General features: G+C 38.1%; 2 protein-coding genes across 6 annotated transcripts in view; one reads left to right on the top strand and one right to left on the bottom strand.

Moving 5' to 3' along the window:
* The window catches only part of LOC135216327 (uncharacterized), a 314,243-nt gene that overhangs the window by 52,634 nt on the left and 234,109 nt on the right, over positions 1–27,500 (bottom strand). Inside the window, exon 1 of one of the 5 annotated variants that reach the window (XM_064251509.1) lies at positions 5,096–5,416. The exons of 3 other annotated variants lie outside the window; for them this stretch is intronic. The gene's annotated coding sequence lies outside the window, so the exon portion shown is untranslated. Of the gene's footprint in view, positions 1–5,095; positions 5,417–27,500 lie in introns of those variants that run through there. One more of the 5 variants, XM_064251508.1, reaches the window with a different exon arrangement.
* On the top strand, positions 10,938–23,301 carry LOC135216197 (transmembrane protease serine 9-like). Its single transcript, XM_064251336.1, has 14 exons — positions 10,938–11,178; positions 12,055–12,187; positions 14,201–14,357; positions 15,058–15,188; positions 15,741–15,892; positions 16,496–16,579; positions 17,106–17,263; positions 18,208–18,362; positions 18,704–18,794; positions 19,610–19,740; positions 21,339–21,481; positions 21,681–21,761; positions 22,212–22,348; positions 23,131–23,301. The coding sequence occupies exons 1-14, from the start codon at positions 11,091–11,093 to the stop codon at positions 23,299–23,301; spliced, it is 1,812 nt and encodes a 603-aa protein (XP_064107406.1). The 5' UTR covers positions 10,938–11,090.

The raw sequence follows: 27,500 nt of genomic DNA, 5'->3' as shown, positions 1-27,500 counted from the left end.
AGACTAGGTCGGGGTTCTTCAACCGTAAGGAAATGCCTTCCTTGAAAAGAAGAGGGTCTGCCCACCAACAGAGATCCTCTTTTATCTCGCTCGAGTTTTTGAACACAAAATCTAGGTCCTGAGCACCCCGATTCCAGTTCCGATTCAGGAAGAACTGTAGGGGTCTGAGGTGCAACCTCCCTAGAGAAACGAATTGCTCCAGCAAGGAGAGTGTCCCCAACAGCCTCATCCACTCCCTCGCTGTGCATACATCTTTCTCTAGAAAGGTTGCGACCTTCTCTGCACAACGGTTTATCCTTTCCGGAGATGGAAAAGCCCGAAAAACCTGAGAAACCATCCGAATATCCAGATAAATACGATCTTGGCTGGGGATTAGCTGTGATTTCTCGAAGTTTATCAGCAAACCCAGAGAACTCGCTAAGGTCAAAGTGATGTGAAGGTCCTCCAGACATTTCTCCTTCGATTTGGCCCTGATCAGCCAATCGTCCAAGTAAAGGGACACCCTCACTCATTCGAGGTGAAGCCATTGGGCTACGTTCTTCATCAGCCCTGTAAAGACTTGAGGGGCTGTGGAGAAGCCGAAGCACAAAGCCCTGAACTGGAACACTTTCCCTTTCCACATGAATCTCAGGAACTTGCGTGAAGAAGGATGGATTGGCACATGAAAATAAGCATCTTGAAGGTCTAGTGACACCATCCAGTCCCCTGGACGAAGGGCCGCTAATACAGAGGATGTCGTCTCCATCGTAAACCTTCTCTTCTTCACAGACATTCAGGGCGCTTACGTCCAGAACCGGTCTCCATCCTCCTGAGTTCTTGGGCACAAGAAAAAGACGGTTGTAGAAACCCGCGGAATGAGGGTCCTGCACCATCTCTATCGCTTGCTTCTCCAGCATCAGCTCTACTGCTAGAGCAAGGGCCTGATTCGTGTGGGGGTCTTTGTACCTGGCCACTAACTCCCTTGGTGTGGTGGTCAAAGATGGTCTTGACACGAAGGGAATGAGGGAGAGCGCCTGTTGGGAGAGCGCCTGATGTGAGAGCGCTTACTGGGAGAGCGCCTACTAATAGAGCGCCTGCTAGAGGAGGCGCGTCTGTCAAAATCCTTGTCAGAGACAACTGAAGGGCTCCTAGAATGAGGAGAGCGCCTATCAGGAACCTTACGCCTGCTAGGCTCTAGGCGCCTGTCAAGTTCTAAGCGCTTGTCAGGCCCTTGGTGCTTGTCCGATCCAAAGCGCTTGTCAGGCTCTTGACGCCTGTCACAAAGCGAAAAGTCTTCCGAAGAAGAGCGTATGTCATACGCAAAGCGTTTGCGAGGTACTGAGTGCCTATCTGATCGAGTGCGCTCGCAAGGAGGAGATAGTCTAGTCTGTCTCTTGCTAGGCTCTTTGCGCCTGCTATCTTCTCTGAGTTTGACAGATGGCGAACAAATCTCAGGCGAAGAAACAAAATCCGGAGAAAAGCGCCTACTAGTCTCCGTGCGCCTGTCCAGAGGAGAGCGGCTTCCAGGCGAAGAGCGCCTACTGCGATCCTGGACAGAACGAGAATCCTGGTACTTGTCAAACTCTTGACGCTTGCAAGAAGAGGAGCGAGTCTTCGGAGAGCGATGTCTATCCTCCCTAAAACTAGGAGAGCGGTGTTCAGGAGAAGAACGCATGTCAAGATCCTTACGTCTGCTGGCGTGAGAAGAGCGCCTGCTCGGAGAGCGACTGAGTCTCTCTTTAATTAAAGAGACTCTGCTGCGAGGCTCTTGCACTCTTTCTGCATTAGGCGAAACATCCGCAGAATCCTTCTTCGACTTCTTCACCGGTAGAGACATGTCCTTCCGACGGTGAGAACTCCCCACTAAAGAGTTGGCTAAGGCAGAAATCTGCGCCTGTAGGCCGGCCAAAATGCGCGCTGGTGATCTCTCAAACTCTTCGGCAGGAGTAGAAGCCCGAGCGCGGAAAGGAGAAGAGGATCCTTGAGATCTCCTGGTTCTCTTACGCTCGATCTCTGGTTCTTCTGAGAAGGATTCGGGGCTAGAAGGAAGGGCGCAAGGTTCCTTCCAAGCTCTCTTGAGAGGGCGAGACGACTCCGAAGCGCTCCATCTACGCTTAGGAGAAGGAGACGAAGAAGACGAGAAGCACTGTCTCAACACTTCCTTCTTGGCTCTATCCAAGGCAGCCTGGGGACGCCTGACCGGTGGGGGTTCTCCCTAACCTTCCTGCGGCTTTTGACTTTCCTCCTCCACTGGGTCTGGGAGTCTGGAAGAGGTCTAGGCCTAGAAGCGTTAGTGAGCCGGTCAGACGCACCCTCCACTGCACTAGGGGCACTGCACTTATCACTTGCATTGTCACTCTTACCTTTATAAGAGCGTACTTTGCTCTCGTTACTCCTTACTGCGTTCTCCGAACACGAATCTTCGGGTTCAAAGCTGGGAGCAGGGGCTGAAACAGGAGAAGGAACTACGTCTACTATCGGGTTCTCAACATCAAGTTTGCTAACATGAGACCTACTTGAACTCCTGGAAGAAGCCTTACGCGCTCTATCCTTCTCTAACTTCCTTAAGTAGGAAGAAGGAGACTTCCATCCGTCCTCATCCAACCTTTCACACTCTTGACAAGGGTTAACGAAAGAACATTCATTCCCTCTACAATTCATACACACACTGTGAGGGTACAGATGCTTTAGGAAGCCTCACCTTACATTTACTCTTCGAACATACTCTAAACATAGAAGATTTCTTAAGTTCAGAATCAGCCATTACGAGAAAAAAGCAAAGAACAATCCAAAAAACGATCCAAAATAGCGTATGCCAAACCAACGAACAAAGGGTACATCACCAAATTAGTCAATCCAAGAATCGTCGGCGACGAGAATAAATCCACTATCGAGAGGACTTAACAACAGGTACTGTTAAGCCGGCGACAGAGAAAAATCTGGCTGGAAAGGGGGGTTGGTTCATACACCTGCCACCCAGCGGCGGGTAAGGTAGATCACCTGACCTACCTGTAGCGTGTGCCACGAGTTTTGAATCTTCTGTCGTGACGTCAGAGTCGTAAGCTATGTATATATCTGGCAGGGAAGTTCATGTACAAAAATTACTTTTAAACACTGTAGTAGAAATCTGGTTATTCAGATTAAGAAAATTACTTTTAAACACTGTAGTAGAAATCTGATTGACTGACTGATTGATTGCAGGTTAGTTCCTGGTTAAGTAATGACTAGTTCAGTGAATTATTGTCAAAAGGGATAGAGTTAACCTGTGCAGACTGTAAATTTAAAAAAAATAAAATCAACAGCAAATAATCTTAGGTTAAGTAGACTATTATGATTTATCCCCAAAGAGAGCTTTAGTAAAATACTGCTCATGCTTCATACCTCATCAATTAACATTGGTTCCCATAAGAAAATAAAGACCATAACAGTGGGAAGTAACAATACAAGCACATGCTGAGGTCTCATCTGAGGACAGCTCAGTGCGCATGCACAGATCGTCACTGTTGGAGAACGTGTGCTGGGCTATATCTCCAAGCTTGTAGGCTATCTAGTGAGTAGGAGGGACAGGAAAAGGAGGGAAATTTATCACAAAAGAAATAAAAAGGTTCAGCAGCATCAAAGATGGAATAATCGGATCACCTGAAGATTAGCGACCCCTAATACCTCTCCTGAAGAAAATAGACCCGAATATTTTCCTCCTGAAGAAAAGCGACCCCAATATTTTCCACCTGAAGATAAATGACCACTGCTTGTTGGTGTCTCCAATCTTCATATTATTCAGTATTTAAGTAAAAATTATGAAATGTTCAGTAATCTCCTGTTCCATTAGGAAATACCACATCCATTATTATTATCATTAATTATCCAATCAAACCTACTGTAAACCCTGTGGCTAGCGCACGCAGCGCAACATTACCTCTTGCCAGAACATACCGAGTTCACCAAGAATTTTTAAATATGCGGATAAGGTGAGAAGCGCCGTTCTGCCACGGCCTTACTGTAACCCGTCAGCACTTTTATTGGGTAGTCTCACTTATGTCGTTACACTAATAATCATCAACTTATAAACTGGCTTTTTACCTTATTAATTCCCCACCTTAAGAAAAGCGACCCCGATATTTTCCACCTGAAGAAAAGTGACCCCAGCGTGTGTTGGGGTCGCTTTTCTTCAGGTGGTCCGAATAATCCAGAAAATACCACAGCCAATTTCAAGCCAGTTTTTCCCTGTTATTTCTCCTTGTGATTTTTATTCAATACATCACACTCCTTCTGTCAATGGCATACCTAAACCCATTAATCAAGCCTCAGTTGGCCCACCCATGGTCAAGGAGGACACAGTAGATACCATAATAATGGTTAGATTAGGCTAAGGAAAGCTTAAGTTGAGCTAAACTTTATTGACCTGGAAAAATAAAAGGAAGCAGGAGACTGGTCAACAAAGCTGCATCACTGACTGACAGGTAGGTCACATTGACCAATATGGTAAACAACCGACTGGACTGGCCAACCCACTGACTACCGCATTTGTGGCCACCCTCCGAAAAAGTACTTTAACACGTCCTGACTGACAACAGAGATGGTCATCAGTCATGAGTTGTTGGTGGTGAAAGGAACAGCTCGAGACCCCTACTCTCCTTTCGAAGTAGTAAGTATTTTCTACAAAGTTAGAAATTAAGGCCATTCCAGTGCGAAAGACTGACAGACATTTATTGGTCAGGCATAGAATCCTAGGTCTCTTTTCACCCTAACCAAAACAAGCCAACACGACCTGCCTAACAGTTCCAAGAGCGCTGAAACCTATAGGGCTTCCCCATATGAGACCCCTTACTAGGTATATCTAGATTAATAGGTAACCCCAATATGAAATGCATCTTTCGTTTCTTCAACTATACCTTGGTTAGTTTATAGGTATGCCAATCTAGCTTACCCTACCTACTGATCAGCGATGCAGCATTTAACATTTAGCCAAGAATAACAACAACTGTAACAACTAGCCTACCTACTAGCCTAGTAGGTAGCTGGCCTAGATCAGGCTGTAAATTTTCACTTACTAAAGTATTGAACCACTGCTTCCCTACATTTAGATTATACATATCGTGACCGAGGATAAACTTACCGATTACATAAAATGTTTCAAATACATGATAATTTACACGGCTTAGGTAGTCTTCTTTCTATTGCTTGCCTCTTGTCAAAGTCATACGTTTCACTTCCACACCTCCAAGGAGTCACGAACAAGTAACGTAGTAAACGATCTATGATCAAATTACGTGTACTTGTGTTGTGTGTTTACGTTTACATTCCTCTCCGATGTCGAAACTCTCGTACATTATTTTTGTTATTTACTATTGTATATTCCAGAACGAAAGGCTTCTCTGGATTAAAGAGAATTAAAGATGAGTTTTCTTATGCTGAGACTATTCTCATCGATTCCACAGTCTCTTACCTTCATATAGTAATATTGTGGTGCCGTAGAGTCGTACGTCTGCCAGCACTGTCATTCACAAACTTTGCAAGTGGTCTTTTAATTACTCTAATATGCTCTCAATTAGTAATGCCATTCTATCGTTTCGTCTTCCAAATAACTGAAAGAGGTTGGTACGATACGAATTATTCCCGTAAATGCCCAGGGGAGAGTCGGAGGCTGGGGCAACGTGTTTTACGTGTCATTTGCCCCCTGGGGAAATACTCTACCGTGTTGGCATGGCCAAGTTGCCAACACCTCGACATTTCCCGTTATCCTGTCGCGCAAACACGTCATATTTTTTTTTTTTTTTAACACCACTTCTTCAAAAAGAAGATATTAATTTCTTTAACATGCTTTTAACAACAGCAGGAGAATCTCCATTGTACCGCTAGCGGTTACTAAGGTAATGGGAAACAGATTTCCTCCCTCCAAGAAAAAGCGAACAGAAGAAAAACACTTGGATGGAGGGGAAATATACCTCGTAAATCAGTACACAAATACGAAATGAAAAAAATTGATGTGAGAAAACTGTTGTTTCCGTAGATTTATAATCAGATTTCACAGTTGCTCGCCAAAAAAGAAAGAAAGTATGACGGCAATTTAAATCTGATCGAGTTCTGCTCATAAAACATGACTATTCAAAGAAGAGACTGTTTCTGCTTGATCGGAAATTCTATAAATACAACAGTTTCACATAAGTCAAGATATATTTGGTTATTAAAAAAACAATTGTGGATGAATTTCACTACGAACTCCCGAAATACTGAATATAATGTAATTAGAACATTTTTTAATAAATCGAGATTTATTGTATTTAATAGTAATTTTTTTCCAAGAAATGGCCTGTCCTGTTTATCATTATGATGAAAACAGCAATGGATAATTTAGACATCACTCAACCATAGCGAAGGCAGACTGGATCGACTCTCGTATTTGCAATTTTGGGTTTATTTGCAAATTCGCGACCTTTCCGCAAGTGAAGAGGACTTATAGGACCTGGGATTTGGTATGTCTTGTCTTCTTCAGCAGCGATTCGGCTGACAGTTTCATTGGAGTCTGAAGTTCCGGGCAAGGGTCTCCGGATGCGAAGTTAGTCCCTCAAAAATCTTTTGGATCCTGTTAAGTAGACTGTTTGTGTCATGATGGAACAACTTACACACACACACACACACATACACACACACACACACACACACACACACACACATATATATATTATATAAGTATATATATATATATATATATAATATATAATATATATATATGTGTGTGTGTGTGTGTGTGTGTGTGTGTGTGTGTGTAATATTAATTATATAATATATATATATATATATATATATATATATATATATATATATATATATATATATATATACTTTGGTACCCTATTATCTGCAAACATCACCCATTTCATAGTAATCTCTCATCCTTATCCCATTTTTTTTTTACATAACAACTTTGCGAATACATCTATTCTACCCATCACTCCATCCATAAAGACACATTATACATCTTTGTATATGAATAAATATTCAGACAAATTCTACAAAAAAAGGGGGAAAAACAGCTCACTTCATGATATATCATGCGAAAGTGAAAGTGTTTGACTTAATTATTCGGAATATAATCGTATTTAGACTCCTAGGAAATCCATAGTGGTTCCAACCTCAAGGTTTGCAAGCGACGAAGGCCAACGAATGAAGGAGAATTTCTAAGAAAGCTTCTACTTCTGGGAACTGCCTCGACGGTGAGTGGGTTGGTCAGAGATAGACCCCCGTTTTCTTTACTCCGATTCGTCTGTCCGTGATTTTAAGGGGAGGCTAAAGGAGTTTAAAAACCGTGGTGCTCAGAGATGCTCTCGTAAAGAGAGGGCAAACCCTCTCACGATTCTTGTTTCGTAAAAGTGGACGAGGAAGGATTTGCTGTGCTCATTCGTATATTCATTGTTGTTTTATCTTTCTTTCCTCTTTGTAGCCATTGCCAATTGTCATCGCTGGCTAGTTCTTTAGTCTGTCTCATGTATTGTCGTGCATTGGTTTGTTGTTTTGCCAGTCCTCTGTTCTGTCTGTCTTTCTCCTGTCTCTGTATATTTCTGGGTCTTCGTCTACTTTTATTAGTCCTTCTTCCCATGCACTCTTTAGCCACTCGTCTTCACTGTTTTTCTTATTATGGATTCACTGTTTATATATATATATATATATATATATATATATATATATATATATATATATATATATATATATCTATACAATACATACATACATATATATATATATATATATATATATATATATATATATATATATATATATATATATATAGATAGGCTACATCATTTAAATCTAGCAAAAAAGGCGGCCCCCTTTGTGTGATAAAAATGGTGTTTTTCGCCAGCCATGTTCCAAGGCGCAGAGTATAAGTGATTCGCATTATTATTATTATTATTATTATTCAGAAATTGAACCTTATTCATATGGAAAAAGCACACAGGGGCCATTGGCTTAAAATTCAAGCTTCCAAAGAATATGGTGTTCATTCAAAAAGTAATGGGAAATACAGGAAAAAAACAGATCAGTTACTAGATAAGTAAATATAAATTTTTAAATCGTTAAAAATATAAATGAGTTATTAGAATACAAGGTGAATTGTTCTAGGGTAGAACTTTTGAGATTCCAACAGCACAACATCCTCAGGGAGGCTGTTCCGCAGTCCAGAGGTGTGTTGGAAGTTCCAGCAACAGGGTCATAGCTGGAAAAAGAACTCTGCATATATTGATGCGCCCTAACCTTAAAGGGGTCTCTGCCCCCTGGGGGTTAATGACCTTCTCAAGCGATGGGACTGAAGTGTATCATAGTTCAGACTTTTTCAATACTGCATCTTGCACAAAATAACTGGTACTCCCATATACAGCTAAAGAAAAGTAGGGCACAGTAAAATATCGGCTGAGAGTAATTAATTCATATTAGAAAACGAAGACCAGTGTTTTTTAAATGAATGTCACTGCTTGAGCAACAGTGAATTTTTGTCGACGAATGGCAGGAGGCCAAGGAAAAAAAGAGAGAGAGAAAAAAAAGAGGCGTTGTTCACTTATTTTTCAAGGACGCTATTTATTATTTTTTTCTCGATGGGTGTTGTTAGGGAGACGCTATATTTGAAGTTTTTGTTGTTGTTGTTGTAAAGCCATCTCGATTTTGTCGCTTAAATTTCTCCTAAACCTTTTATGAAAGAGAGGTGTTTACTGCCACGGCTGGACATACTTTACATAACACCTTCAACGGAAAATAACATCTTTCGTGTCTTGCCCATTGAAACGATAAATCACACTTAAAAATATGGATTCCGGAATTTCGCCAAAAGATACTTAATTATTCTATTGTGAAAAGTTCTAAAATTCGTCTTATATACACACTTAAAAAAAACTCTTAATAATGGATATAATCATTCACGTCAGATAAACATTATAAGAGACAGCAGCATGACTCACTAATATATAACCTGCAGGGGGCTAGTGCCGTCAGTGGCCCCCATGCGGCGCACTGTAGGAATGACCAAAGGTTCTTTGCAGCATTCCTTGGACCCCTAGCTGCAACCCTTTTCGTCCCATCTATCTATCTATTTTATCAATTTACTAAAGTAACATCAACGTATTACAGGAATATATCATGAAAGGTACAAGAGGTTTGCTGTCATATATATCGCTGGAGTTATATATAGTTACATAAAATGCAATCTCTCACTCTCTCTCTCTCTCTCTCTCTCTCTCTCTCTCTCTCTCTCTCTCTCTCTCTCTGTATGGTTAAATGTCTTCAGAAAGCCTTTTACCTTTCTCCTCCGTATTTTGTAAATCAAATAACGAGTTTCCCTTCGAGAAGAAGGTAACACAATTATTCCTCTTGTTAAGCTATCAATTTTTGCCGCGTTCTTCGAGCGAGTAGTAGGAAAAGTACCGGGAACCAGGTTTTCACAAGGTAGGAGCTATTGCTTCTCAAGGTAGGAGGTATTACTTCTCAAGTTTTATTTCTCTCTAGGTTGGTGGTATTGCTTCTCAAGGTATATTGCTCTCAAGGTAGGTGGTATTGCTTCTCAATGTGTATTTCTCTCTAGGTTGCTGGTATTGCTTCTCAAGGTGTATTGCTCTCAATGTAGGTGGTATTGCTTGTCACGAACGGGCACCAAATGACGATACCAGTATCATGTCATTGTAATTACACGAAATTGACGAAATCAGGACTGAAACCTTTTGACGTGAACTTTGATCATAGGTATAAGGAGTAGGCAAGAAATATTTTAGGAAAAGAAACCTGGGCCACCGATGTATTGCAACACACTCGACAAGAGCCACCCAAGTTACCTTGGAGCACCTATGACCAAAATCCCTCCAGGAGCAAAGCAACGCAAAGAGAGAAGAGAGGAGACGAGAGTTAGATTGAGAGAGAGAGAGAGGGTCATATAGAGAGGAGAGATGAATAAGAGAGAGATTAAGAGAAGACGATGAGCTAAAGAGCACGAGAGAGAGAGAGAGAGAGAGAGAGAGAGAGAGAGAGAGAGAGATGGTGGGGTTGGCAGTTTATCTTTTTCAAGTTATCAAACAGGATGACTTTTCATATCTGAAAACATCCGCTGGTTTGTCGCCTGCAAAATTCATCACATTCCCCAAAAAGGGTTTCTCCTTGTAGGTAACTATGAAGTAAAGAGCCTAGCCTAGTACCTCTTACTTGAAGGTATCAAAACAAAAATATAAGATTACCCATCCGTCATCATTCTTGGTATTTCAAGCATTATATGTCTCCTAAGTTTTTTTTTTCTTCAGAGAATCTTATCATATGTCACTCCCTAGCAAACATATTCTTTGTCAGAAATCTAATAATTGTACATTTTCTTAGCAATAATTCAAATGAATTTTTTCAACGTAAAGTAATATTTAACGTTGCATACTCATTAATAACACTCAATTCACATCTTGTAGTGCAATCTTCTAATGAATATTTGCTAATTTATATAAATTGTAATTACCTCATACAGACATCCGTGGTCATTCATGTTTTTTAAATACTACGCGAGTACCGTATCAGCCCGGAAAAATTACTTTTCTCTAGTTGTCTATTGGGTGGAAATGGTGTGTATGATATCACGATATCACGGCTCATTCCATTCACCTTAAAAGGTATTTCCTTTATACGTCTGGTTTGCCTGTTGTTGTGCTGTGATTTTTAAGTCTTTGCACAATAAAAGTTTCTCTCTAGGTCTGGAAAAGTATTGAAACTGATCTCTGTTACATTCCTGACAAACAGAGGCGTTTATATTTCCATGGCATTAGTGCAATATTCCTGCTCGAAAAGACCAACTCATTCTACTCTTATGTAAGGGCGGGCTCACGAGAGAGAGAGAGAGAGACTGAGAGAGAGAGAGAGAGAGAGAGAGAGAGAGACGTACTGACCTCAGTCACCGGGCCCTGGGTATGTTTAGTTACCTCCCCGCACTAGAGGTGAGCCAGGTGTAGTAATCGAGGTCCCGTGTGCATACTTATTGTAGTTCGATCGCCTTAGAGTCTCTCTGTCCTGAAGAGTTTTAAAAAAGTTAGAGAAGGTGAAACGTCGACGAGAGATAACCAGCTGGTCTTCCGGGGGAGAGGTTTAAAAGGAAGATGTCCTCCAGCAACAGGACGAGAAGTGTCATGAGGTTCCTGCTAATCTGCATAGCCTTGTGGAGATCCACTTGTCAGGACATAGCACGTAAGATGCGACTGACTCTCAGATGAGTATCCTAGGAAAACGTTTACTAGTATTACCAGATGGACCAAATTTGACTTGTTTTCACACAGAGCAATTATTTTATATTTCTGGTACCTGCTATAAGTTTAATTCTCCTCATTTTTAAAATATCTAAACGAAGGGATTATTTCATATTTGTATTTATGAGTTTTATTTTTCTTTTACACTTTCCAAACCAAGGGATTATTGTTTAATTATGTTACGTATGTTTAATTTAATTATTTTTTTACATCTTCCAAATAAAGGGATTATTTTACATTTCTTTACTTGCTATGAGCTAAAAATTTTAATTTCTTTGTATTTTTATGAGAGAAATGAACTAATAATCTTATGCATGATGGGTATAATTGATGAAATATTATTCTGCTACTTCACTGGACCCAATTTCGTTAGTTAAGATATCCAAATACATTATTCCACAGTCAGCAATCAAGCCACGTTTCGTATCTGTTAAGAAATAACAAGAATTCCCTTATAATACCAAAAACTAGACAGTAGATCATGAAGTAGTCAGAAACTTCATTGAACGAAAAAAAACGCCTTCAATTCGCAGTCAGTAATCAAGTCACGTTCCATATCTATTAAGGGATAAAAATAATTCTGCTTTAACACTAAAAACTAAACAGTAGATCATGAAGTAGTCAGAAACTTCATTAAAAGAAAAAAAAGGGCTTCACTTCGCAGTCAGCAATCAAATCACGTTCCACATCTATTAAGAGATAAAAATAATAATTTTCCTTTAAGCTAAAAACTAAACAGCAGAACGGGAAGTAGTTAGAACCTTCATTAGAAAAATGAGAAGAGGTACCTTCACTGCTTCATTTTCTGTTGCAACAGCAAGGTGCAGCACAACAGCAGTGCCGGCAGGCCTGTGCGTCCCAGTCAGAGATTGTCCTTCTCTCCTTGACGTGAGCGAAGTTCTCAGTATCAACGATTTCCTCAGACAGTATGGGGGATGCGGACGAGGAAGGTATGTGTCAGTTCCAGGTACTACATCTCATTAGGGGAACCATAGGGAAAAGGTCCTGGCATTCATTCAAAAAGAATTCCCGGCATCGAGCCTTAAAATCGTTCAAAAAATCCATTAATAATCGGATTTGTTTAAAACGAAAGACAGCCTTAGTCCTCTTCTAAAAGTTAATGCCAGAGATGTGATCACGGGACTTGTGTGGGTTGTACGAGGAGGTTACTGAAAGAGAGAATAGATTCTCACAAGGTAGTAAGTTTTAGAACTCAGGCCTGTACCGGGGCCGGGGGTAGGGGGTGTTAGGGGACGTCGAACGACCCGCCCCTCCAAATTTCTGGAAGTCCATATTTTCTGTAACTATCCTTTTCATTGAACTGTACTTACAAAGTAATAAATAACAATCTTTTGTATTTTTGGCAAGTCTTTTTTTAATAATAATTTTGTTATTAAACATTAACATCATTCTTTAGTAGTAGGAAATACAAAAGTGATGATAGGAATATGATATATACCTATATATGCAATGACATTTATTGAAGAAAAGGTCCAGTTTTGGGAAAAAAGAACCGGCCCCCCACACCCCAATAAAAGACTCTGGGTAACGGCTTGGAACTGGCGGTGGATCAACAAACCTCGAAAAATTCAAGTATCAGGAACCGCTCTAAGTTACGTAAAACATACGTGGATGAGAAGGACTTTACAATTTTTGGTCGGGTACTTAATGGAAACGACCTGACAGTCTTGGAGTCCATTATGACAAAAAAGATAGTTCCGTCTTTAGATACGCAATCCTCCTCTGTTCAGTTGTTTATTTGGTGAGTTTCTTGTTTTCATGAGTCTTCCAGTCACTGCCCGTCTTTTGCGAGGACATTTTCCTGTTTTAAAATGTTTTCATATTATTTTCAAATTTTTTACTTGCTGCTGTTCATTGAATTTTATTAGATATAATATTGCGCAATTTTCATGGATTATGCAGTCCTTGGTTTTAATGTTCGCGCTTGTATCTTTATTCTGTGAGACGTGAAACATTGGCAAAATAAATATAACTGAGTATGATGCCTTACCCTATGGTTCCAATGATATATATATATATATATATATATATATATATATATATATATATATATATATATATATTATATAATATATTATATATATATGTATATATATATATATATATATATATATATATATATATATATATATTGTGTGTGTGTGTGTGTGTGTGTGTGTGTGTGTGTGTGTAGAATTAAACACATGGAAACTTGTCTCACAGGAATAGATTTCTGACTCGCATAGGGAGCGAATCCCGGTATTTCAAGTGAGGGACAAGTCGATAGCAATTCCTCCTCACAGAACTCCCAATTGCAAGAGCGCATATATATATATATATATATATATATATATATATATATATATATATATATATATATATATATATATATATATTGTGGTATATAGTATGTATGTATGTATATAGAAACACAAACAGGGTATGTATATCTGCAGGCTTCATATGAGCTATCAAAGGAGCAGCCAGGAAAATGGGTCCTTACATCAAAGGCTAATTTATTCGGGCCATAGGCGTTTCCCTAATGTCATGTTGCATCATCAAGGCTGAAATGAACAAATTAACTTAAAACACCAAAAATGTCAAAAAAAAAAAGGTTAAAGACATCACCTAACTATACTGAGCAACAGTAACTAAAATATCTAAAAGACAAAGTTGTGAGGTGCAGTGTGTGTTGTGTGTGTGTGTGTGTGTGTGTATGTGCGTGCCAATGATGCAAAACTTGACAAACCTTTCTGGCGTGAAGTCGGTTTTACCAACATAGTGCTTTACGGCACATCCACACAACCCATACAAAGAGAAATAGCCAGGTAAATCGCAGTGATATACTCTATGACACTGATGAATCGATAACTCGGCTGAGAGAGGAAGGAAATAGACTAATCACGAGGTAGACCTGAATTACGCAAGGTAAATCTTGCTGATCATTTCCTTATTGTTTTCAGCAACGGTGACGTGCTACTGTGCTGCTCTAGACCTAGAGTAGAGGCAGCGATTAGTCCTGTTCCAGCGAATGTTCCTCCAGCAAACGTCTTTCCAGACGCGGCTATCGTCTCCAAGCCAGCGAACGACTTGTCCTGCGGGCGAAGGGTCGTGGGCAGAGTAGGTCAAAAGGGTTATCTTTCTGAATGGGTTCGTTTTATCCATCCAGCTTTTATTTCTGTTCTTGAATGAGGTTTTTAATAGTAATGTATTCCATACTAAACACGGAGAGATGGCAAACCCTTTATTCAGCTAGAAATGGATACGTATCTCATTTACACAACTGAAAAGAACTACGCATCCAAGTTCTAATTATTCGTTTCCCTTTTCATTTGTAAGGATTGTTGTTGTTACTGATTGTTTATTGTATATCATGGAAGAAGGAGGGAGGGGAAGTTGGCCCATCGAAAGCACAGTAAATATTTTCAACGATTTGACTTTGTTGGTCTTATACACACACACACACACATATATATATATATGTATATATTATGTATATGCATACATTATATATATACATATATGTATGTATATATATATGTATATATATATATATATATATATATATACGTATATATATATATATATATATATATATATATATATATATATATATATATATATACAGACACACATAAGCAATGTATTTTCATTCATGCTTTTATCTTACACTGTATCAATGAAATGAGTCGTTATTCCACCTTCTGTTGGAAGGACAAAGACTGGGTCATTTGATCTGTATGTAAATCAACTTTACTTATCCTTACATTGACTCCAGTTTCTATTTTCATATCAGTAACATAATGACTTTTCATTCCAGGGACCAGAATGGCCATTTTTAGCAGCGGTCGGTCGCACGTTGCGAGGTGAATTCAATATGCATTGCCAGGGAGCCTACATCTCTGATCGTTGGGTGTTGGTTGAAGGCCTGTGCGTTTATGAGCATCCTGTGTGAGTATGAGATAAATTTTGCTGATCTATAGTACTGTAAGCATTCAAGGACGGGTGATTGTATTGTCAACATTCACTGAAAAGTGTTAAAAGGATCATGTCTCCTTTACTTATAGAAGGAGGGGTGATTGTATTGCCAACATTAAGGGAAGAGAGTTAAAAGGATTATGTCTCCTTCTCTACTTATAGAAGGAGGGGTGATTGTATTGTCAACATTCATTGGAAAGAGTTAAAAGGATCATGTTTCCTTCCCATATAAGGAGGGATAATTTTCGCTCTAATTTTTACTGTAACACCCGTGATGCAGAACAAACTAGCGACATGAAAAGTTACTGAAGGTTTTCTCAGTCCCCAAATACGTTTCGGCATAACATTATGATCTGAATTACTGGGAAGCAAAGTGACCATAGCCACGCAAATCTCTCTATCTTGAGGTTCAAAATAAAAGAATCCAATACAATATGCCACAAAAATGAGCAAGTTATCTACGAGCTAATGAAAGTTAGGAGTCTTAAGTAAATAAAAATAATGACGGCGCACACTCTCTTTCAGATTTGAAGTGATTCCCGGAAGCATTTGGACCCAGGGTCAACAGTCTAGGAAAAATCGGATCATGAGGACGCTGGTTTCGGAGGTGACGGATGACGGGCAATTCAGCAAAGGCGTGGCTCTGTTAGAGCTGGAAAAACCAGTGATTTTTGACAGTAAGGAATATACAATGAGTCTGCTTTCAGCTGCCACCCTAATGCTGTTACTGCACACACACACACACACACATACACACACACACACACACACACACACACACACACACACACACATATATATATATATATATATATATATACTATATATATATATATATATATACTCACACAAACGAGATCTTTCGAGAACCTGCTCGATTCTCCTTCTTAAATGTAAATATATTTTGTGGATTTCTTCATCAATAATAATAATAATAATAATAATAATAATAATAATAATAATAATAAATAATAATAATAATAATAATAATAATAATAACAATAATAATAATGTTTTGAAGCCTGTAAGGCCGGTGGTAGCCATTTAGACAAGGAAGATGGAAACTGGATTATTTTGCAAAAGGCAAATTGCAGCAAAGTTGAGTCGAAGTTAACCAGTAAGTCGTGGAAATGTTAGTTCAGCTTCTTCTCGTCAGTTTAACGGTCATAAATAATGGATGAATAATTCCGGATTTGCAAAAACACCACCCCCCACCACCAAACTCATAAGAAGCTCTTAATTAGTCCCTTTGATTCAAGACATGTAACCTCGTTTTTCAGACTACGTCCAAAGTATCTGCTTGCCAGATGAACGGTCGACTGAGACCCCTTCACTTCTAACTGCTCTCGTCCTTCACGAAAACAGTAAGTAGCGCCGTTCATGCAGCAGTTATCTTCTCCTTTATTCCTCTGTTCAGCCTTACTAGATGCTGAGGCAGTTGTTCTTAGCCAGCTTCAGTCTGCAATGACGGTTTTTTTTTCATAACTTCACTTCGTATTTTACTTATTACCTTTTTCTTTAAATTCTTTTATTTTTCAAGTTTTCGTGGATCATTTTCATCCAGTGTGAGTGACCTTATATATGAACTCTTTTTATTCCACCTTCCTATCCTCTTTTACCTTAAAACTCCTCATTGCTGAACCCAACCCCCACCCTCAATTTCACACAGATCCTTCCTCCTCCATGTTTTTAACCCTACCCCAAATTTCACCCATTTTCTCCATATGTGCTCCCCTCACTTCCCACTTATCCAGCTAACTGGTGTAAAATATATTCAAAGCCATATATTTTCCCAATTCCTCTACAACTCAAATCTATCTCAACTTTCACTTCAACCAAATAATGATCAGATATACCTCCAGCCACTTTTTTTTTCATCACTATTTTCAGTACATTCCTCTGCGCTGGCGAGAAGAGAGGTCTTACTGAAATCTGTCAGGGGAATTCCAGGAACCAGCAAGACTTGTGACTCTTCAGTTGATGTTCCTTCAAGTTACAAGGCGAGGAACCCCGTCGATATCTGCGCTACGAACCACGAATTTTGTAACGTAAGTTTGCCGTCCGTTGCTTGTTTTCAGGTTTCATTTAGTGGAGAGAGATTAGTTACTAAAGGCTACAGGAATCATGTTGTTATTCAGAATTCCTGGTTTGCACTTCCATACAGTAACTAGCACAAAGGATGGTGTCACTCACACCAAACCTAAAAAAAAATGCTGTGATGATTTTGACCTACTTCAGAAAGTTGTCCTTCACATGATACTCAAGGTTTTCTCTTCGTGAAAAGACAATTGCTTTGTGAAAAATGAGAAATCTTGTATTAAACATGACCTCTTTCGTGCATGCGACCAATTACCTTAGAGAGCTTTACACTTTATTTTGAAGTCAGCCACAGCACACATACAAAAAATAAATGTCATCAGGTTACAGAAGGTAAAACCTCAATATCTCTCATTTGCCATACTTGTCATGAAGCAGTGGTCTCTATTAATGAAACCAAATTTAATACAAAACTGTTTATGTTCTTGAACCAAATAAATCTTTGCACTGGAAACCTCATGACTACTTAGGTGGGGGGCAAATAGATTGTCTATCCCTCTGCTTTGTAAACTGGTTGCAACTACTGCACGAGCTATGAGTATTTCACAATTGCATTTACTGACTTTAATTAGATATTCAACCATTTGTCAACGCCTTGGACAGTTTCATTGAACATGTGGGTCAACTGGTCGCCTTAGCTCTAGCATATCTAGTTATAGAGTCCAACTAAAATATAAGGTTATCTTTGGTAATAGTTTGTTTGATAAAACATATGCTAAAAGTTAGTTGTTTGAATTTCCATTGCAACAGTTTCTTGAGACACTGACTAATACTAATGGCTTCTGTCATGTCAGGATTCTGTAAAATATAAAAATTTTCTGGAGGAACCTAAAATCAGTATTTATTGGTTCCTTTTTAATTTCGAGAGTTTTCAAGAAGTCCTTGGTATCCGCAGAATAGAATTGGACCCATGTTAGTCGAAGAAGATGCAAATTCAGAACGCTATCGTCTGATAGGTGTTGGGGGAACAACTCGTGATTCTTGCTTCATCAAGATCCATGTTTTCAGCTCTGTCGTCAGTCACCTGCGGTGGATTAGGAGTCAGATAAGGTATCTGTGAGCTTAAATTTATCATCTGTTATGTTTTGCTTATTTTAGCGCAAGTTATTATTATCTCTTTGCCGAGTTGCTTGTTTATTATCTGCTGAGTGTTCAGACATGAAGAAAGGCTTAAAGTGTAGGAATTTTTGTGCAAAGTATTGTTTGTTGACAAGGCTGCTGTCTAGTTCCAAATTCATATAATCGATGTGACTGTATGTGAGCATATGCGCATCATTATTAACCTACAAAATTCTTGACTGGTGAATATTATGTTTAAGATCAGTAAATCAGGAAAAGAGTGACAATGCTACATGATGTGACTCGCCTGAACTTTTGTTGTAACTTTGCAGTTCATCTGGGAGCTTAGCACAACCTCTATCATTGGTGGACACCCGGTTCCTAGATGAAGGTCAGCAGTGTGGACAGAGAGCCATTGGAGAGGTAAGACGATGTAATTTCTTCGGTTCTTTTTTCTGTTGTGACAAAGCAGTTTTGGCTTCCTCACTCCCAGTAAACTCTGTATTTTGGCTCTCAAGAATTCTGTTGATATTCAACATATGCAAGTTTTCTGGTTTTCATTCCATAGATATTTCACTTAATTTCTCAGTGTGAGAATCCTGGCAATTTTTCACTAACATCTGACCATTCATTCATCAAACTATATTTCTACCATTAGGTTTTATCCTAATTATAAAGCATTTCCTTATATTGTGTTGCTCTCATCATTTGCCAATAGTTTTTCACACCTAATTTCAAAGACTTTATTGTCTAATTGCTGTAATTTTTTTTCACGAGTCTCACATACTGTAAGCTCCTGTTCTAGCCCCAGTTAAGTCGTCTGTTTCAATTCAAATCTTAAGGTGCATTGACTTTACATAAAAACATATCAACACAAGTTGGCGACTTATTGCATACATATCAGAAACGGGTTGAAAACAAGTCAGCGACCGTAAATGAAGACAGAACCTTTGGAAAATGGCGGACAGTTGTATGAAACACTTGTTAGAGTCACCAACGAGTTGTTGACTTGTATTCAACCTGTCTGTGATGTGACGTGTTTCTGACACGTATTACTACTCTGTGGTAGCACCTTTATACAAGAGAAGCAACGCCTAGTTCCTAAGAGAGAATGCCGGATATAGTTGTATGAAGCACTGGTTAGAGCTACTAACATGTTGTTGACTTGTATGGAACCTGTGTGCGATAAGTTGCTGTTATACAAGAGGAGTAACGCCTAGTTCCCAAATCCATTTTAGGGTCCTGAGTTTCCTTTCATGGTGGCCATTGGAAAAGAAGAGAACAACAATTTTGAAATCACTTGCGGCGGAGTTATCATATCTAATTTGTGGGTCTTGACAGAGGCTGCATGTGTCGTGGATAATTTCATGTAAGTATTCGACTTCGGTTAGTGTACACACTTTGTTCAATTGGTAATCGTTCCTGTACATGAAGAGAACACTCTTCTTTCGTACAAGCTGCTTCTCTCTAAGATGGTGTCTTGGGTTGCATCCATACTACAGCAAGACACATCATCGACACTCATCCAGAACTTGTTGCATACATGTCTCAAGCAGGATGAAAACAAAACAGTGACCGTAAGGGGAGAACAATCATCTTTCAAATGTTGGATAATCATGTGAAGGATTGTTTAAAGTTCTAATAAGTAACTGATCTTAATTCAACTGTTTTTGATGCACTTACAACAGGTTTTTGGCATGTGCTTATGTCATGTATCACTGCATGGTGGCTTCACCCTTATGAATATAGTCTCCTACTTACACACACACACACACACACACACATATTAGTATATATATCTAATAAAAGGAGCCCATAAAAATGCCAAACTGTAGAAAGTTACTGCTACATATTTTGGAGACAACTGTCTCTCTCAACAGACAGGTAACAAATAAAATAAGTGTTACACAAAAGTGGTATTTATAATTCCAGAGGTCAGCCATTTTTATGTCTCTCCAGTTGACATCTTCTCATCAATCTTCTCAATCACTGGTTGGAAGAAGCTTTTTATCTATAATATTTGAGTCCCAAGCTCCTTTTGAGAGGTTCATTACATTTCTTTGCTTAATTACTGCTGATTCTACCATCTGGCGTTTGACTTGATAATTTCTGCTATAAATTATCTGTGACAAATTCCAGTGTATTCTGTGATTATGGCTATTTATGTGGTTCAAAATAGCTGAGCTCTGTTGGCCATACCTTAGTCAACATTTATGTTGTATTAATCTCTGGGGGGGTGATTTACCTGTAAAACCGATGTAAGATTGGTCACAGACAAGGCAAGGGATTTCGTATACCCCTATGTCTTTGGGGACAGGCTTTTGTTGGACGACAATTAAGGGTTTGACTAAGGTATTTGGATAGATACAGCAAAAGTTCTTAATCCTGTCCAAGTGTAGGATTTTAATTTTATTGTTCGGTGTATTCGTAGTCGTTTTAAGTCTCTTATCTTTCGCTTCATTCATTACCTGCCTGTTGAGGGAGACAGTTGTCTCCTAAATATATAGAATTAACTTTCTACCTTTTGGCATTTTTATGGGCTCCTTTTATTAGATGGGATAATTCTGTTTTAACAGAAAATATTTCACAGTCACAACTATGTAATTTCTTATGTCATTAAGAAAAAACCTACTTTTCCTTTAGATCAGGTAGCATGCTTTCCTTTTCTCTTTCTTCCTTTTTTTCAGACTTACTTTATAAAGAGGAATTGAGGGTTATGTAAAATCAGACTTTACTTTAAATTTATATTTGAAACCCATGCGTCTTTGAATCTTAATGTTATGCTTGTACATAAATTTCTTGGAGGTTGTGCAGATCTTCCCCATACCTAGCCTTACATCTAACAAGGCATGCAACCTCTGCTTAGTCTGGTTTTCCTCAATATTAGAAACTCCATTCAAATGCTACCTATGAAGTATATCCTCTAAGCAACAGTAAAATCTATAATCCAGTTTCCCCTGTGTGCAGAACTTACATCAAAATAGCAGTCAACACCGACCAAGAACGAGCACGGGAAGTGGTTCTCAGGAAAAGACACGATTCCTTCGACCCAGTGACAAGGAAATTCAACGTAGCTTTGCTGAAGTTAAAGGAGCCACTTATCTTTAATGGTGAGTTTTCTTTTGGCCAAGTTATGTCATCTGCTTTGAAGTTTATTAATATCAATGTCACTCGATTGCTAATTATGTAGTTCAGTTGTACTGTGTGTAGTCTTGAACTTAAGTCAGTTGCCCTTGTGGAACTTGTACCATGTGAATAAGGTTCATCTCCTGAATAATAATAAAGTGTTCGTGTGTTCTTGTTTTTCAGATTATGTTCAGCCAGCGTGCTTGCCTTCTTCAGAGGATGTAGGACAACAAACTATGTTTGCAGCCAATATTTCTCCGACCAGTGAGTTATCTTTTTGATGTGGAAGTTATGCACAAATAATATCTTTCATCCATGAAAACAGGCCTTTGGTGTAAAAGAGACAAATTTATTACACACCCGCACAAATATATATTATATATAATATATATATATATATATATATATAATATATATTATATATATATATATAAAGAGAGAGAGAGAGAGAGAGAGAGAGAGAGAGAGAGAGAGAGAGAGAGAGAGAGCTTCCTGTAAACTGTGACAAATATTTTGAACAGTCTTCACAAAAGCTTTCATAGAGCAAAACAATTGCAGTGCTAAAAACACCTTAGAATCTTGATTTGTTAACACTTCACTTTGAATTCGAATTCCCGAATGTCATCAAAACAAAATCAGGCTAGAAGCGCTTTCTAACCTTAGTTTCTGACGAACCCTTCGCAATAAAAAGAAAGTCATTTTTTCCCATAACAGCTGTTTCGGGCGTGACCAGTCTTCAGCAAAGGTTCACATTGGTGCATCGCGTGAGCAGAGGACCATGTGAAGCTTCTGGCTATCTTTCCCATCCGTTCAACTCGGATACCATCTGCGCCAGCAAGTCAGAAGCGTGTGTGAGTTTCATATTCTCTCTGATTTGCATTCAGGAACGTGGAAACGATTCCTCGAGCGACTCGGTGTAGAGAAGTCCAGTGGTGCTTCTGCTGTTCGGCCAGTATCCATTTGCCTGAAGTCGCTGAGATCAACACCTTGGGGCTGAGGTGTTTCATATATGTCCTTATATTTTGCTGTTACTATCTCTTGGCAAGGACAGTCAATCCATACTGTGAGACAGGCAAAGCAGAAGAAATATAATTTGGGTTAAAACTTACCTTCGAGTTGCAAAAAGATAATGGTGTAACATCTATCATGACATTCTCTCTACTAAATATTTCCAAAATATATCAGAAAAAAATAAATGATTTTTTGGGGTAAATCAGGAGAATGCAACACAAACTAGCTTAATTACAGATCAGTTTGTTTATTAGGAATGCTTTTAAAACTATTTGAACGATAGAGCAGGCATATACGTTAATTTTAGTGGTAGGTCAACTTTCATTTTCACGTTCCTAATGTATATTAACAAAGATATGGACGTCAGGTTGAACCTATCTCCTCTAATAATTAATAACTCAAGCATATTTGTGTCATAGGAGACAAATAGCTAATCAGTGATGGAAGTTACTGATGAGATTGACTATAATGGAGAAACAAATCCACAAACATATTTGTACCCATTCATAACTGAGGATCACTTTCTGCATTCGAAGAGTATTTTTAATGGCTATATTGACAAAGATGATAAATTCATTGCTCCTTCTGAGAAGACGATTAATTCAACTAAATCGCATTGCAGAATTACAGCACGAGGTTGATGCTACTTCAGAAGGAACCGACCTCCTCGAACTTAGTCGTTCAAGGAATTGGGGGCACCAGCGATTACCCTTGTTTCGACCTGGTTCAAGGTTACACTCAGGTCTTCCCTCATAGGCAGTGGATACTGGATCACATTCAAGGACAAGCGTGATATAGTTCTTTATGATGCCTTTTATACAGGCACTCATTATTATATCATATATATATATAGATATATCTATATATATATATGCATATACATATTTTCATCATGTATGTTTACTCATCTATATTCTGAAAAAGGATACAGTATATTCTCCTTATAAAATATCTGCTTTGTTTTTCGTTTTTTTATTTAGATTGAATGCATCTCCATATGATATTATTATAGTTTTATACGTGCATACATACACACAACACCAACACATACATACATGCACACATATATATGTATAAAATTTTTCTGAATGAATATCTCCGTTAGATACCATCCAGTTTTAATTAGGTTGTGTAAGTAATTGTAATGCAGGGAACAAGTGTGTAAGTGATAAAGTTAAAGCCACACACACAGACAAAGACACAGACACACACACATACACACACACACACACACACACATATATATATATATATATACATACATACATACACACACACACACATATATATATATATACATACATATATATATGTATAAATATATATATATATATATATATATATATATATATATATATATATATATATATATATATATATATATATATATATGAAATGATGTATGTGAGTGTGAGTGTATATTCCAGCAAAGTAACTCTCACATGCATTGAGCAATTTCAACTAAACTTAGTATACATATGACATAATATCTGGAAAAGAATACCGTGGGGGGTAAGACACCACTGGCACCAAAGGGTGTTGGGGTGGGAAGGTCTTCCCTGAAGCAGGGCTGGTTCTGCCCATAGACTTAGTAACTAAATAAACTTTATAGGTTTATCATACCTCATTTCATTATTCAAATGACTTACCATGTGGATAAGAATACTGTGGGGGTAAGACATCACTGGCACCAAAGGAGGTGGGGGCGGGTAAGGGGGTGACATGTAAAAATACCGAAAGCAAGAGATATTAGTGTCCAATCTATGATTTTCAAGGTCGTTGAGATGAATAGTGACACACTTGATGTCCTTATGTCCTTTAAGCCATAGTTCAGCCCCAATTGTAGAGGGGGCCTGGGGGAAAAGGGATGAGAAATAAAATGTAAAAAATATTCAGCAATGTAACTGAAGCAACTATATCAACAGGAAAGGAAAGAGTGAGTGAGAGAGACCTTACCTTACCTTACAGACCTTACAGTTCGTTCGGGTTGCCCCAGGTCCCTCAGTGTGAGGCGCCTCTAATGTCTACCAGAGAGTTGCTAGTACATCTTCCAGTATATTTTGCATCTTCCAATCTTGGATGGTCTGGGATGCAGTTTAGATATTTGTCGAGCTTATTCTTAAACACATCTACGCTCACTCCTGATATATTCCTCAGATGAGCTGGCAACGCATTGAATAGACGCTGCATTATCGATGCTGGTGCGTAGTGGATTAATGTTCTGTGTGCTTTCCTTATTTTTCCTGGTATTATTTTGGGCACTATTAATCTACCTCTGCTTGCTCTTTCTGATATTTTTAGTTCCATGATATTTTCTGTTATTCCTTCTATCTGTTTCCATGCCTGAATTATCATGTAGCGTTCTCTTCTCCTTTCTAGACTATATAATTTTAAGGATTGTAGTCTTTCCCAGTAGTCTAGGTCCTTAACTTCTTCTATTCTAGCTGTAAAGGACCTTTGTACACTCTCTATTTGTGCAATAATCCTTTTGATAGTGTGGGTACCATATCATATTGCAATATTCAAGTGGACTACGAACATATGTTTTTATAAAGCATAATCATGTGTTCAGCTTTTCTTGTTTTGAAGTGCCGTAACAACATTCCCATTTTTGCTTTACATTTTGCCAACAGAATGGCTATTTGATCATTGCATAACATGTTCCTATTCATCATCACACCAAGGTCTTTAACTGCTTCCTTATTTGTGATTGTCTCATTATTAGGTCCCCTATATGCATATAGCTTTCCTTCTCTGTCTCCATAATTTATTGATTCAAATTTATCAGAGTTAAATACCATCCTATTTACCTCTGCCCAATCATATACTTTGTTAAGGTCTCTTTGTAGAGCGTTCCTATCTTCATCACAAGTAATTCTCTACTTATTCTTGTGTCATCAGCGAAACTACTCACTACCGAATCCTTAACATTACTGTCTATGTCTTCAATCATAATAACAAACAATATTGCAGCTAGCACCGTACCTTGTGCCACACCGGATATTACCTTGGTTTCATCCGATTTCTCATCGTTTGCAATAACTATCTGTTTTCTGTTGTGTAAAAATTCTTTTAACCATCTTCCTACTTTATCTCGATATTGTGTTTTCTAATTTTCTTTGCTAATATATTATGGTCTACTTTGTCAAAAGCTTTTGCAAAGTCCAGATAAACCACATCTGTTTCATTTCCGCTTTTCATATTTTTGAATATGTTCTCACGGTGGACTAACAGTTGGGTTTGTGTACTTTTTCCGGGTACGAAACCGTGTTGTCCTATATTAAACAAATTATTTTTTATTAAATGTTTCATAATATTTTTCTTCATTACCCTTTCATACACTTTCATAATATGTGATGTTAGACTCACAGGCCTATAATACTTGCCTCTAGTCTTGATCCACTTTTGAAAGTAGGGGTGATATATGCTAATTTGGTGCTCATCATAAATCTTGCCTGTATCTACACTTTGTCTTAATAATATTGCAAGTGGCTTTGCGATAGAATGAACTACTTTCTTTAACAAAATAGCAGGGACTCCATCCGGCCCTGCAGCAGCTCCATTTTTAATTTCATTAATTGCCTGCACTATCAGCTTCATTAATTTCTATGTCAGCTAAATATTCACTATTTTCGTCCCTTACTTCTATATCATTATCTTCATTATCTATTTCTAGGGGTGAATTCTCTCTTATACTCGTTCTGCCAGTATGTTGCAAATTTCCTTTTTTTTCAGTTTCGTTAATCTTTCCCTTTCAATTCTCAGAGGGCCTATTTCTATTCCTTCTTTTATTCATCTTCTTCGCATATGAGTATAATAGTTTGGGGTTTTGCTTGATATTTAATAGGGTTTTTTCTTCCAAGTCCCGTTTTTCATTTTCTTTTGATTGTATAATCTTTTGTTCTGCATTTTCTATCTTACTTTTTAGTTCTATAACTTTCCATGCATTTTTTTCTTTTGCAAGACCTTTTTTCCACTTTCTGATTTTCTGGAACAAGATCCTTCTGTCTCTTGGTATGCATGAATGATGTTTACTTTTCTTCTTCGGTATATATTTATCCACTATTTTCTCCAATATTTTATATAATATCTCCGTATTTACCCTTATGTCATCACTTACGAAAAATGTTTATCCAATCTTTGTTTAATTCTTCATTAATTTCTGACCATTTATTTTATATTTTTTACTGTAGAAGTTGTATTTTCCATATCCTTCCCACTTTTTCATTTCTTGCTTATCTCTATTTTCACTTGCTTTGGAATGAACTGTTAATTCTATGACATTATGATCTGAAATACTCGCATTATAAACTATTATTTCTTTAACATAATTCATCTCGTTCACAAATACTAGGTCTAAAGTATTTTCCTTTCTTGTTGGCAGGTGATTTATTTGTTGAATGTTGTATTCTAGTAGCATAGAGTGAGAGGGAGAGGAAGTGAGAGAGAGAGTAGAGAGGGTGTTTGAGAGAGAGAGAGAGAGAGAGAGAGAGAGAGAGAGAGAGAGAGAGTATATCAGTAGTCATTCAGAGCTTTCCTGGGTAGTGCCGGGTTGGTCAGTTAGTATATATATGAAATCTAATGGCCACTTTTTAGCCATATGTATGCAATTGTAATAACCACATTGACTGTTTAACTTCGAGAAGTTGAGAGGGCATTGTGGTATTACAAATTACTACAATTGCACATACATACATACATACATACATACATACATACATACATACAACATACATACATACATACATACATACACACATCCATATGTATTACTTTCAGGTATTAAATGACGAATGCCCCCATTAAGATTTACTACTTTATTTTAGGAATAACTAATACCCATAGTATTCTAAAATATGCCACTGTAAAGTAATATACATTAGAGGACAGTAACATTATTCATTCAGCTAAGAATGAATATACTTAATATATTTCATGCCCAGGCATGAAGTATATTAAGACAGCAAATGCGCTGATTATAACAGATTTGTG

This window comes from Macrobrachium nipponense, chromosome 6 (assembly GCF_015104395.2).
Source record: "Macrobrachium nipponense isolate FS-2020 chromosome 6, ASM1510439v2, whole genome shotgun sequence".
NCBI lineage: Eukaryota > Metazoa > Arthropoda > Malacostraca > Decapoda > Palaemonidae > Macrobrachium > Macrobrachium nipponense.
The sequence above is the reverse complement of the archived record's forward strand: the minus strand, read 5'-3'. Positions and strand labels throughout refer to the sequence as shown.